This window comes from Rhinichthys klamathensis, unplaced genomic scaffold (assembly GCF_029890125.1).
Source record: "Rhinichthys klamathensis goyatoka isolate OS25496 unplaced genomic scaffold, OSU_Roscu_1.1 h1tg000090l_1, whole genome shotgun sequence".
Lineage (NCBI taxonomy): Eukaryota > Metazoa > Chordata > Actinopteri > Cypriniformes > Leuciscidae > Rhinichthys > Rhinichthys klamathensis.
Genome location: NW_026606629.1, coordinates 1,585,531 through 1,599,474, shown reverse-complemented (window position 1 = coordinate 1,599,474; position 13,944 = coordinate 1,585,531). Strand labels below are relative to the sequence as shown.

Below are 13,944 nucleotides of genomic sequence, written 5' to 3'. Positions count from 1 at the left end.
TTCAGCTTTGCCATCAGGAATAAATTGCATATTAAAATGTATTCAGATATTTTAAAATGGTAATAATATTTCACAATATTACGGTTTTTACTGTATTTCTGATCAAATAAATGCAGCCTTTTGTAAGAATAAGAGACTGCTTTCAAAAACATTTGAATGGTAGTGTACTTCTGTAGTTCTTCCATGTCAATGGCATCACCTATTTCAGATAAACACCCTTAAACACCACAGAAAAACAAAACATCTAAATTGTATCCAGCAGTTATGATGGCACTCATCATGAGTCCCAAGGGTTGTATAGTCTAGTAAGCTCTCAAGAGCAACTCTGATGTATACTGGCATACTTGCAAACTTGGGCTCTTTCTCAGAGGATCGTGAACACGTCCAACCTATGTGCTATGACAAGACTCAGAAAAAGTGAGATCCTAGAGCACCCTTTGGTGGTGTGGAGGTATACTAGTCCATATTAGAGAAGCTTGTATCTACATCTAGAGGTGAATGAACTAAATAAGCAACATCACACAGGACTTCTCATCTGCTGAGGGAAACATGGATCAATTTCCTCTTACAAAGTGCACGTCTGGCATCTCTCACTCTTTCCATCTCATGCTAAACGATCAGTAACCATCACCATCTCGATCCATCATTGCAGTAATGACAGACATCATTAGAGCCCATTAAAGTGTAACACAAAAGGCCCCATCTCTCCTCTCTCTCTCCATATCAGTAGGGAGACTTCATTATGCCCCATTGAAAAGTGTGGGAATAGCAGTGGCCATTAAGCACAGATTTGGCTCCGGTCATGACGGAGCACAGTGTGTAGTCGACTGCCAGGCATTACGGACCCCAGGCCTGTTTGAACGATCCATGTTGAGGTGGGGGATGAATATAGAGATGGATTTATTCCTTTAATCGTGTTCTGATTGATTCATAAGAAAAGAAAACTCTCCTTTAGGACAGAACAAGTCATGCCACATGAAGAGAGGGTGTATATGCGTGTGACTGTAAGAATGGATGCTCTACTGAGTTGTTCACGCTGAGAATTGCTCTTTTGAAATAAAAAAGCAATGTATCGTACAAACATGTACTGTAAACTGCCAACATTGACATATTTAACAATACATTTTTGCAAATGCCACCAAAATTAATCACAAACAGATAAAGAAAAATTCAATATATTACCCAGTCCCATCAATGACCCCTCATTATTCAGCAACTTGGCAAGTCATTGTTAGTCATTTCACATATATGAAAAGGTAACCCAATCATAAAAGTCTTAAAGGTACATCATGAAAAACAGACAAACTCAATTCTAAGGCCCCTATTTTACCGATCTAAGCGCATGGTCTAAAGTGCACTTATTGTAGGGAGTGTCCGAATCCACTTTTGCTAGTTTCACGACGGGAAAAATGGTCGGTGCACCCGGCGCATGGTCTAAAAGGGTTGTCCCTATTCTCTTAATGAGTAATGGGTGTGTTTTGGGCGTAACGTACAATAAACCAATCAGAGTCTCATCTCCCATTCCCTTTAAAAGCCAGTTGCGCTCACGCCATGGCGGATTGCTATTTACATGACGGAATTTGATAGTCTCAAGAGAGCAAACGGATCTGCTCGTGCGCAAGGGTAAAGAGCGCAAGCAGACCATCTATGGGATAAGCCGGATTCCACCATATCTAAATGTACACAAATATAATATTTTACATTTTAATGCTTTTATTTTTAATATTTGGCATGTTTGTGTGCTGCTGCGTGTCCCTGTGTGTGTAATAAGCAGAGTGTTTGCGCGTTTTGGACCCACCTATAGGCGCACCCTTTAAATAAAAAAATAAAATAAAAAATACTACTGACTTTAGACCAGGTTTTTGTTGGTCAATAGCGCAGTCTATTTCAGTTGCCTCAAAATAGCAACGCTCCAACAATGCGCCTGAACACACCTCATTTTCAGACCAACACGCCCATCGGCGAACTGATGGGCGCAAATACATTTGCTATTTAAACAACGTGGCGCAGGACGTGAAAATGATAACTGCGTCGGGCTGAAACTAGCAACAAAAAAAAAAACATTGCGCCGGGTGTATGATAGGCAAAATAGTCAAAAAAAAAGGTAGCAAACGCTCATATAACACTAAATCACCAGTGTTTGAAGAAAGAAATGTAAAACGTAGAATATGGCCCGTTTAATATGAATAGTAGTAATGCAAATGGAAGTATACATGGTGGCAGTAATTGAAAGTAAACTGATTCACTGCATCCGAATATGCCTACCTCCATTCTTTATAGTAGGCGAAAAACAGTATGTGAGTCAAGTACAGTAGTATGTCCGAATTCACAGTATTCATAAAACAGTAGGTGAGAATCCAGCGAGATTCTGAAGTGCGTATACGATAGACATTTCACTATCCCATAAGGACACGGAAGAAGATTTGTGAATGGAGGTGAACTGACGCAACTGAAGCTGGTAGGTCGCATGATAATGACAGCATGCCGAATCTTGTCAATCCTAACATCCAGATTACATTAATACTACACACTAAACATACTTTTTTAAACGCATACTTTTTTTTAAATCGCATATGAAGTATGCGATTGAGTTAGTACCATTGTAGGATTATAGTAGCATCATCAAGACATGTAGTAAACGTCAGAGGCCAAGATTTATAGCAGCAACAGTCACGGCAGTAACAGTAGCAGTAACGACAGCAGCCGTTAACAGAGAGTCGATGTCTTTTCATCTCCCCAGGGCTGGCTCAAGTCTTTGGCCTGAATACAGTGAGACCTAGAGGGCTGCCATCCAAACACCAGTCCCTGGACACACTACAAACAGAGGCCTTGGCCGCTCTCCAAGACCACAAGACAAGAGATCCAGCAACAATGAGTGTGCGAGAGGCAAACTGGACCGGATGGCTTGGTGAAAGACCACAGAGTGTATGATAGAGGCCAGAATCCGGATCTCGCCTCCCTCAGAGTGGGTTAACACAGAGAATGAAGGGCTCTTCCTGGAGGGGCTAGACTGAGGGTTGGAAAACCAAAGGCAAAACAAAAGCCCAATTATAGTATGTGTTTGTATATTTACATACATATATCTGGTCGTTGGCGAATCGCTTCTGCATCTCGTAGAGCAGGCTGCTGTCCGTGAGCTCGCTGAGGGATGCAAGGTCATCGTTAGGGGCAGGAGGCATCAGTTTAACCTGAAACACAAAACACATTATCATATACATAAAAAAAAATAATAATAATAATAAAATAAAATCTCCATTTGTGTTCCACAGATACAAAATAACAGCATTTGGATTTGGAATCATACAAGAAACATAAATAGTTAATGTTTATCTTTGGGCAAACTATTAGGTGAACTATATTTTAATAAAAGCCCCTGGTTTTATTGTGAATGATTCATCAGGGCACGTTATTATAAAAATAGGTAACAATTTAGTTTAAGGTCCAATTCTCACTATTAACAAGTTGCTTATTAGCATGCAAATTACTAGGATATTGGCAGTTTATTAGTACTTATAAAGCACATATTAATGCCTTATTCTGCATGACCATATTCTATATTCCTAATCATAACCAATTCCTAAATTTAACAACTACCTTTCTAACTAGTAATAAGCAGTAATTAGGAGTTTGAGGCAAAAGTGATAGTTAATAGTTTGATTTTTTTAGACTATTATGCTCACCAAGTGTCACATGATTCTTCAGAAATCATTCTAATTTTGCCGCTCAAGTACCATTTCTTATTATTATCAATGTTAAAAACAGTTGTGCTGTTTAATACATTTTTTCAGGATTCAATGATATTGTGAATGTTTGTATTGTTTGTTTTTTTTACAATTTAATGCACCATTGCTGAATAAAAGTTATTTCTTTCAATTAAAAAAAAAAAACTTACTGACACCAGCAATTTGAACGATACTGTAAATGCATTGTGATTACATGTCATGTTGTCTTATCAATAAAATGGTAAAAGAAGTGGTAAAGTCCACTTTCTGCTTCCTAATACACACCCATACACTCAACTTTCAGCTCACACAGCACTGCATGCCTGAGAGTAATGGAACTGATTTCCTCTGTTGTATCAGAGGTCAAGGGTGTTTAAGGTCAGAGTGTGCAGTGGGATAGATTACTAATGCTCTCTACATCCAAACTATGACTGATTCTACTCACTGCACACAGATAGCAAGGCAGGACTTTCTCAATGCATTAATCCAAAAACCTGCCTTGGTGAGACGGGATCTAAGTGTATTAGATGTTACTCATTTCTCTTTATTTCCCTTTAGAAACCAGACAAATTACTTTGAATGTGCAAGACCAGTACAGAATACAATTGCTCTGTGCAAGTGAATGTATGGGATCGGTTCAGTTTTATACTGTAAATTATTGTGGCTATGCATTGAAGCTATGCTTTAAAACTTATGACTTGTTTTTACACATTCTTTATACAATTTTCAATTTTCCCCAGAAAGTTCTCCTCTCTCCTCTGACCTGTTCCAGTTTTCCTGCAGTGCTGGGATACGGTCCATCCAGCCCGTTATCAAGTGAAGGCTGCTGTGTCAGAGCTCCTCCTGAGTCCCTGAACATGGCCTCCTTCTCCAACAAACTGTCCCTTCTAGAGATGGGTAGAGCCATAGTAGCTCTGAAGGAAGGGAGAAAAAAATATATTACAAAAATCCATCTTTGCACTGCCATGTTAGCACAGAAGCTGCATCTGAAGTGGCATTTAGGTGTATTTACACAGACTGTTTAACGCAGCTCAGAGGTGACATGAATGCATTTATACCTTAATTGCATAAATAATCATATGAGAACATTTAGAAATATAAAATTATTTTAAAAAAGTACTTTAAATATTAATTTAAAACCACCAGTAGCTGGTCTTAATGAGCAAGTCATTAAATCATTCAAAATGGCTGATTTATTCAGGTAATAAGCACGTGACTTTATGAATAAGTCATTGAATCATTCACTCAACTGATTTGTTCAAAAACTCTGATTCATTTAGTAACAAAACACCATTGTGTGTTGATCAGAGACGCCCAATGGTTTCGTTGTGGCTTTGTTTGAAGCTTTGCAAAATGAAGCAATAATGTCTCTAAAATAAGAATCACATTTGCAGCTGTACTAATATCTGGGGGGACTTTTATATTGCCTAACTTTATCATGTTATAAATATAAAACATGTACTCATACAGGGAATTTTTTTTTGTCGTTTGCTAGTCATTTCTTGATGTCGTCTGAATTCTCTAAAATCTACAGTCCATGGATTGGCCAAACATTCACTGAATCAAGAATAAAGTCTGTAACTACTATACATACAGTTTTTTTACAGGCAGGTTGTTGTCCTGGTTGGCCTCAGTGCAGTGCTCTTCTGATTGTGGAGGCGGGACCGAGGGGTCTGTCTGTCTCTGTACCCAGAATTCCTCTCCTCTCATCAGCATATCTGCAATCTGCTCAGTAGCAGCGATGTCTGAAAAAAAAAACAAAGTCACAGTGGGTCAATGTATAAATCATCTTACTGGAAGTCAGAAGTGACTATAACAGAAGAGCTGATGCAAGCCAAATATAGATGAAGTTGATCTCAAAGAGACTTTTATTTTATTTATATGTTTTTAAGTAAAAATCTTCAACATAAGAAAAAAGGTTTGGAAAGGCAAAATTATTTAAACATTCCTTTTTGGGTGAACCATTCCTTTTGAAGGAGAAGGCAAAGAGTTTAATCTTTTCAAAATCTGACAATTATTAGTGACTAAAGATGGCATTTATTATGTCATTTTGAGCCATGATTTTCCCTGGGATCCAATCAATGTTCTCCCTCATTCCCTCTGTATTTCTCACCCCCTGCTGTCTCTCACATGGATGTGGCCGTTATGTGATGGGCATTGAGCCCTGCTGCGGATTGATCCATCTGTGCTCTGATTGGGGGGGGGGGGGTTGACGGAGAGGCAGATAATCATTCCCTCCTAAAAAAAACCTTAAGAGAGGATAAGGGACCAGCCTTTTGTCTTTCTCACCGAAAGAGAGTGACACCAAAAAGAACGATCCTCCAATCACACACATTCTCACAGAAAGTCAGATATATACCACTGCTCTCTAAAGAGACTTTAAGTGAAAAGAAAGGATTCACTTTGGCTCTGCGTTTCATCCCAGACATCCTTGAGTTAAGCCGGAGTCTTAGAATGAGCTATTGATTAGAGTCTGAGATGCGGAGCGCTGGGGAAAGACTGATCTAAGGAGACTGATCTAACACCTTGCTGGAGGTTTAGTATGAGGCGCACGAGTCTCAAGCAGCACACTGAAAGACTGAGATCATAATCAATAAGTTTGTTGTTTTCCAGTAAAACATAAATAAATAAAACATTCTAAACATCCTCAGGATACTAGAAGCAAAATTGCATAAGATGCTAAGACTTTTCAGGGAAGCGTGCTTCTTGCAATACGTTCATTTTTCGTATCCCATTGGCAAATTATTTTATTCTTGCTAACATATTTTTTCCTCTGAGGTTCCTCAAAACAAAAATAAACAAATAAAACATTTTCTAATAAGTGCAGTACAGTGCTGTATTTAATTTCACAAGCAAACAGGGTTATTGCATAGTAGTCCTAAAGGCAAACTAATAAGAAAACAGCACATTTAATTTGTGAGTGTTAGACAGGGTTGTCAAGCCTGCGTATCAAAAATACCCCAATGACCAGATCTAAGATAACAAAACTACAAATTTGCCAATTCCGTACATAAAAATCCAAGTGAAAACCACTATCATAGTGATCATAAACAGCTTAAAGGCTCCCAAAAAATGGACACCCTTCACAAAACTTAACATCTAGCACAGTTTTATCATTGGAAGAATTTAAAATATTTCAAATGCAACCATTTTAGTCAAATATAATTAATGCAATAAGTCAAATCTTTATCCCATGGTGAGAAAAACTCAATTCACGGCAACAGTTTAAAAGTATTCAAATTTTTCGGGAAAACCACAGACTTGGCAACCCTGGTCAGAAAAAGACTGGAAAATGGCCATATAAATACTTTTAGACTATTTTGTGCAAAAAAACCTCAGACCACGGGGAGAATTTATTTCATTAAAAGTGTCTGTACCAATATGTAAATGACCTCTCTACGTGATCAATCGTAAGATTGAGTCTTTCCACGTGAAGCTTGCACTGCAGTTCAAACAGTAAACTGTAAAAAATGTTTGTCTTTTTTAAATAAACATTTACAAATGTTTTTGTATTTTTCAGAAAACGACTGTTAAAATGCTACAGTAAAAAAACAGTAAATATTTTAACATCACATATGTAATTTATACTGACAAATTTGTCATACATACATTTATGTATGTTTTTTTTTTAGGAAGATTTGTTGAAAAAAAGCAAAAAGGACAATCCCAGAAGTCCCTGCATTTAATTTTCAGTTAATTAATGAATGTTTACAGCATTGTTTTAGTGTTGTGTGTTACCCTGGTGGGGTTTTGTGGTTGCTATGACCGTGTGCAGCATCTGTATGAGAGTATTGGCTGTGTTTTATGGACAGGCAACTTACAATAACCTCGTATCCATCGTGGGGCTTTTTAAATTTTTCCACCTGTATTATCAATACATTTTAAATTAAAATATTAGATTGGTAGTTGATTGATATATTCATATATTAACATTATATCAATGACATACTATGGTTATAAGTTGTAAAATATACAGGCACCAGTATCCCATCCCGTAATACCTGTAACATTGGCACCATATTTTTATGATGAATGTCTGCCAACCACAGATTTGTACCATAAATTCAAAAAAAAAAAAAATATATATATATATATAGTACTTATAATAAATAATACTTATAAATCAAGGGTTTGACTACCAGGTTACTGGGGGGAAAAAATGTACAGTAACAGTAAAATGTGAAATAAGTATCACTCAATGTCACTCGACGCCAAGTGAAATCAATTTTGATATGTAAACATAGACAGTGATTTAACATGACAAAAACACCATGTTGTTTCTCAATAACGATACTCGGTTACTAACGTAACCTCGGTTCTCTCTAGAGAGGGAACGAGTATTGCGTAAGTTTAGCTTACGCTACGGGAAAGATTCATCTTCTCGAGATATTGAAGCCAAAAAATTATCCTTAATTTTGTATTCATTGTCAACGCAGTGCAGCAGCTAGCAGACCTAGAGCAGGCCATCTCGCGTGCTCATAGGCTGCCCTGCTGGCATCTGCTGCAGCCTACCAGTGAGCCCCGCGTGACGTCACGCCCAATGAAGGGCGCTCGCGCCTTCATAGCGTCACAGCCCGCCAGAATGGGCGTGGCTTAGCGTATAAAAGAAGGGGCTGTAGGCTGACTTCCCTGGTTTTTCGACGACTGAAGCGAAGTCGCTCGTGGTGCGAGCACGGCCGGTTACGCAATACTCGTTCCCTCTCTAGAGAGAACCGAGGTTACGTTAGTAACCGAGTATCGTTCTCTTACGAGAGGTTCTCTCGTATTGCGTAAGTTTAGCTTACGCTACGGGAACACTTTGTCAACGCCGTGCGCGCCAAGCATCCACCATGAGACCCCGAACTTTCAGGGGAACCCTGTAAGGTGGAGAATAAGGTGGCCAGCCACGCGGGCCATCACTTGTACATACGCACACATAGGGAATACAGAGCAGCGCGCCGGTCTGTATAGGCACATGGCACATACCCTACTTAGTGCAGCTCAACCAGGAGAGCTGAGTCATGTGAGAGTGATCTGAGCAGGAGGTCTGGGCAGAATACACCTCTCTTTTAACTGACAACAGTTTAGCCTGCAAGGCAGGAACTTCTAGGTTATAAAACCTGACAGAGGTAGACAGGGAGCTCCAGCCCGCCGCTACACATATGTCGTGGATAGAAATTCCACTGGACCATGCCCACGAAGAGGCCACGCCTCTCGTGGAATGAGCCCTGATGCCCAGAGGGCATTGCAGACCTTTTGTCGCGTAAGCGGCTGCTATAGCGTCCACTATCCATCTGGACAGGCTCTGTTTCGAGGAGGCGAGACCCTTGGTGCGCCCACCGAACGAAACAAACAGCTGTTCCGAACGCCTGAATAAGGCGGAGCGCGTAATGTAAAACCTCAGCACTCTGACAGGGCAGAGGAGGTTCACATCACTTTCGCTGTCAGATGCTGGCAGAGCTGACAACGAGATAACTTGCGCTCTGAACGGAGTGCCCATCACTTTAGGAACGTAGCCATGTCTAGGTCTGAGGATGACTTTAGAGTCATACGGCCCGAACTCAAGACACGATGCGCTGACAGACAGCGCATGCAGGTCCCCCACACGTTTTACTGACGACAGTGCAGTCAGAAAGACGGTTTTCAGTGATAGATATTTCAATCCCACGGAGTTTAGTGGTTCGAAGGGAAAAGCTTTCAGACCTCTAGGACCAGTGAAAGATCCCACATGGGAACCGACGGGGGGCGCGGCGGGTTCATCCTCCTAGCTCCTCTAAGGAAGCGGATGACCAACTCATGTCTTCCTAATGACTGGCCGTGCGTCGATTCTGCGAACGCTGCCACGGCCGCCACGTATACTTTGAGTGTGGATGGGGACCTTCCCTTATCCAACAGCTCTTGTAGGAAGGAGAGCAGATGCGCCACCCCGCATGTCTGCGGGTCCAGACCTCTGTCGGTGCACCATCCAGAGAACACCGACCATTTGGACGCGTAGAGCCTTCTCGTGGAAGGGGCTCTAGACTGCGCGATCGTGTTCATTACTCCTTCTGGCAGGGCAACGAGTACCCGTTGATCAACCATGTGTGCAGAGACCAGCGCTCTGGATGGGGATGCCAGATCGTGCCGCGAGCCTGAGAGAGGAGATCTGCCCTCACCGGAATCGGCCACGGAGCTGTATGTGACAGCCGTGCTAGCTCCGGGAACCAAATCTGATTCTCCCAACGCGGGGCTATGAGGACCACCGAGTGGCGCGTTTCCCTGATTCTCTTGATCACCTGTGGTAACAGAGAGACCGGAGGGAAAGCATATAGCCAGAGGCTGGGCCAAACCTGGGCCAGTGCGTCCTCGTCCTTCGAGAAGAACGTCGGGCATTGAGCGTTGTCTTTTGACGCAAATAGGTCGACTTCCGCCCTGCCGAATAGGCGCCACAGTTTCTGGACCGTTTGGGGGCCCAGGGACCATTCCCCTGGGGGAACGTTGTCCCTGGACAGTTTGTCTGGGCCGTCGTTCAAATGGCCAGGCACATGCGCCGCCCTCAGCGAGCGCAGGTGCATCTGAGACCAAATAAGGAGGCGTCAGATTGCAGAGCTTTCTGGATCTGACACCGCCCTGACGGTTTACATAGGATACCACAGACATGTTGTCCGAGCGGACAAGAACATGTTGGTCCTGTATGAACGGGAGGAAGCGCTTCAGCGCATTCTCGACCGCTATCATCTCCAGACAGTTTATGTGAAAACACCTCTCTTGGTCTGACCACTGGCCGAAGACCGGTCTGCCCTCGAACAGCGCGCTCCAACCCCAGTTGGACGCGTCTGTCGAAATGACTTTCCGATAAGAGATGGTTCCCATCATCACTCCCAGCTGGTACCAGTCGGCCACTAACCAGGGCTGCAGAGCCGCTATGCAGGTCTGAGTCACTCTGATTTTCTGACCGCCAGAAACCCAAGCTCGGCGGGACGGGCGAGCATTCAACCAGCGTTGGAGCGGGCGCATGCGCAGTAGGCCCAGCTGGAGCACCGCTGCAGCTGATGCCATACAGCCCAGCATTCTTTAAAATGTTTTCAAAGGGAGAAAGCTGTCCTTCTGGAAAGACGCGGCTAGGTGGCGAACACGGAGCGCGCGCTGTGCCGATAGACGAGCCGACATGGTCACCGAGTCCAGTTCTATTCCTAAAAAGGAAATTGACTGGCTGGGTAGTAATGAGCTCTTGGTCCAGTTGACCGTGAGACCCAAGCTTTCCAGGTGACTGAGAAGCACTGTTCTGTGAGATAGCAGCTCTGTCTCTGACTGTGCCAAAATCAGCCAATCGTCCAGATAGTTCATTATTCGCAGCCCCTGACTTCTCAGGGGGGCGAGCGCCGCGTCCATGCACTTCGTAAATGCACGGGGTGCTAGAGACAGGCCGAACGGCAGGACGGTGTATTGATATACCTGACCGTCGAAGGCGAATCTCAAAAATTGCCTGTGACGGGGTATTATCTGAATCTGAAAATAGGCATCCTTCAGATCTAGAGAAATAAACCAGTCCCTCGGGCGAACGTGCGCGAGGTTTTTCCTGGTCGTAAGCATTTTGAATGGTCTTTTCACAAGCACTTTGTTCAAATGTCTCAGATCTAGGATAGGTCTGAAGGCTCCGTCCTTCTTGGGTACGAGAAAATAACGGCTGTAAAAGCCTGACTCGCTCAGAGAAGGCGGCACCTTTTCTATAGCCCCTTTGCACAGCAGCTTTGCTATTTCTGCGTGAAGTAGGTGTGCTACTTCCGCATTCACTATCGTCGCGGTCCGGGCTCGAAAGCGCGGGGGACGGCGAATGAATTGAAGTGTATAGCCCTGCTTATTGTGCTCAGAACCCATTCTGAAATCCCTGGGATAGTTTCCCACGCAGCTATGTGAGCCGCTAGGGGGCGAATGGCCTCCGGGTTCAGATCGCCGCCATTTGCGGGCTTGTGAAACTGAGCCGGAGCCGAAAGCGTGGCGCGCGCGCTCTCGGTTCTGGGCAATGGCTGCTCGCTGAAAGCCGAGACCGTCTGATTTATGTGAGGTGTCCCAATCATAAGGGATGGGGAGCATTTTATTCTCACTTTTTGACGCGCAAGCAGCGCTTTGGGTGGAAAAGCTTTCTGTAAGCGTGAGCGCGTGTGCGCGGGCACGAGACTTACAAGTGTATTTGACGCCCCGATCATAACGGATGGGGAGCGTCTTATCAATGCCCTGCGTTTTGTGATAACATTTAAACGCGCGGGCGGCGCCCGGGGGGAGGTGTGTGTCAGTAAGCGTGAACGCACTCCGGCGGGCACGAGACTTAAATGCATAACCTGTTTTATTGACCGTGTAACAGAGCGAGCAGATAGTGGGCACAGACCTGTGGACACATTCCTTATATTCAACACTCGAGCGGCTTTTCTGCGCTTTATGAGAGTGTGCTCTGTGAGTGACACGAGATTTGATGTGCTTGTGTGTAGGGGTGAACACTGGGGCGTGGGCACTTTCACTACACTTAAAACACCAATGGCGTGAGCCGGACCAGACATTATACTCTTTTGAGATTTTCTCTGGGTCGCCGTGAAAACGGCGTATGTGTGCAGGCGAGAGGGCAAATGAGCCGGCTCGTTGGCTGCTAAATGGACCACTGCAGTAGCCTGATTGAAGGGGACTGACAGGGAAATAAACTTGAATACGGCGGCTCGCTGAGGAGAGCCGCATAAATTGTATCTGCTGCGGGAGCCGGAATCGAACACGGGTCTCCGGGGCAAAAGCTTAAGGTTTAGCCCCTGAGCCACAGGGGAAACAACATAAGCTTTAGTTGGCGCGAGCAGATAAAAGAGAGAGCGTCATCACAGTTTTCGTGTGCGTGTCGGCATTGTCTGCAGGCGTGCGTGTTATACCAGGCTCTCTACTGCAGTATAGACATTACCAGCCGCTCGAACTAGGAGGAGCTGGAAAATGTTTGAGAAAAAAGAGGGGGTTTGTCAGGCCTCGGCGGGACAAAAAACCACACTCTCTCCTTCTTTCGCCGGTGACGCATGCGCTCGGGGGCGCGCGCTCGCTCTCTGTACGTAAGAAAGCTGGTCGCGAGCTCAGAGAGGAGAGCTGCATAATTTTTTTCTGCTGCGAGAGCCGGGAATCGAACACGGGTCTCTGGCGCGAAAGCTTAGGGTTTAGCCACAGGGGAAACATCGTAAGCTTTAGTTGGCGCGAGCAGATAAGAGAGAGAGCGTCATCACAGTTTTCGTGTGCGTGTCGGCATTGTCTGCAGGCGTGCGTGTTATAACAGGCTCTCTACTGCAGTATAGACATTACCAGCCGCTCGAACTAGGAGGAGCTGGAAAATGTTTGAGAAAAAGAGGGGGTTTGTCAGGCCTCGGTGGGACAAAAAACCACACTCTCTCCTTCCTTCGCCGGTGACGCATGCGCTCGGGGGCGCGCGCTCGCTTTCTGTACGTAAGAAAGCTGGTCGCGAGCTCATAGAGGAGAGCTGCATAAATTTTTTCTGCTGCGAGAGCCGGGATCGAACACGGGTCTCTGGCGCAAAAGCTTTGAGTTTAGCCACTGAGCCACGGGGGAAACTACGAAAGCTTAAGTAGCGCGAGCAGATAAGAGCGCGCGCGGCAGCTTCCTTGTAACGTAAAGGAAGCTAGCCGCGGTTAGAACAGCAGTCCATAGCGTGTCCCTCGACCTCATCCTCAGACGCGACGGCAGTGAGGCTCGTGAGCGGCAGCTGCGCGTCGGTGAAGGGAGGCGGGGAAGGTGAAAAGCGAGGCTCGAGGGAGGCTTTCCGGCGAGCGCGTCGCTGTGGCTACAGGCTCCGGCTGCCTTTGGGAACGGCGCTTATCACTGCGCGGTCCCACAAAGGGCGGAGTGACTGCTTCTATGGTGGGCGCGGTAGCTTCCTTGTAACGTAAAGGAAGCTAGCCGCGGTTAGAACAGCAGTCCCTTGTGGTGTGTCCCTCAACCTCATCCTCAGACGCGACGGCAGTGAGGCTCGTGAGCGGCAGCTGCGCGTCGGTGAAGAGAGGCGGGGAAGGCGAGAGCGAGGCTCGAGGGAGATTCTCCGGCGAGCGCGTCGCAGTGGCCACAGGTTCCGGCTGTCTCCAGGGCCCTACACGAGCCGCAGGAAATGCGAGGCATCTTTAAAAAGACACTCGCGCTCTTTTAGGAGTAAGCTAGAAGAGAATACAACAGAGTAAAAAGGATACGTCGCCGGATAGCGTAGCTCGCACGGATGGCTGAAGGTGGCGAA

The 13,944-nt window shown here is 44.8% G+C and overlaps 1 protein-coding gene across 7 annotated transcripts in view; it reads right to left on the bottom strand.

The window, feature by feature from the left end:
• myo16 (myosin XVI) overlaps nucleotides 1-13,944 on the bottom strand; it is a 265,694-nt gene that overhangs the window by 108,551 nt on the left and 143,199 nt on the right. For all 7 annotated transcript variants that reach the window (XM_056251798.1, XM_056251799.1, XM_056251802.1 and 4 more), the window contains exons 9-11: nucleotides 5,317-5,467; nucleotides 4,486-4,636; nucleotides 3,078-3,188 (exon numbers count right to left, since the gene is read on the bottom strand). In XM_056251798.1, the coding sequence (XP_056107773.1) occupies nucleotides 3,078-3,188; nucleotides 4,486-4,636; nucleotides 5,317-5,467 (413 nt within the window). The remainder of the gene's footprint in view (nucleotides 1-3,077; nucleotides 3,189-4,485; nucleotides 4,637-5,316; nucleotides 5,468-13,944) is intronic.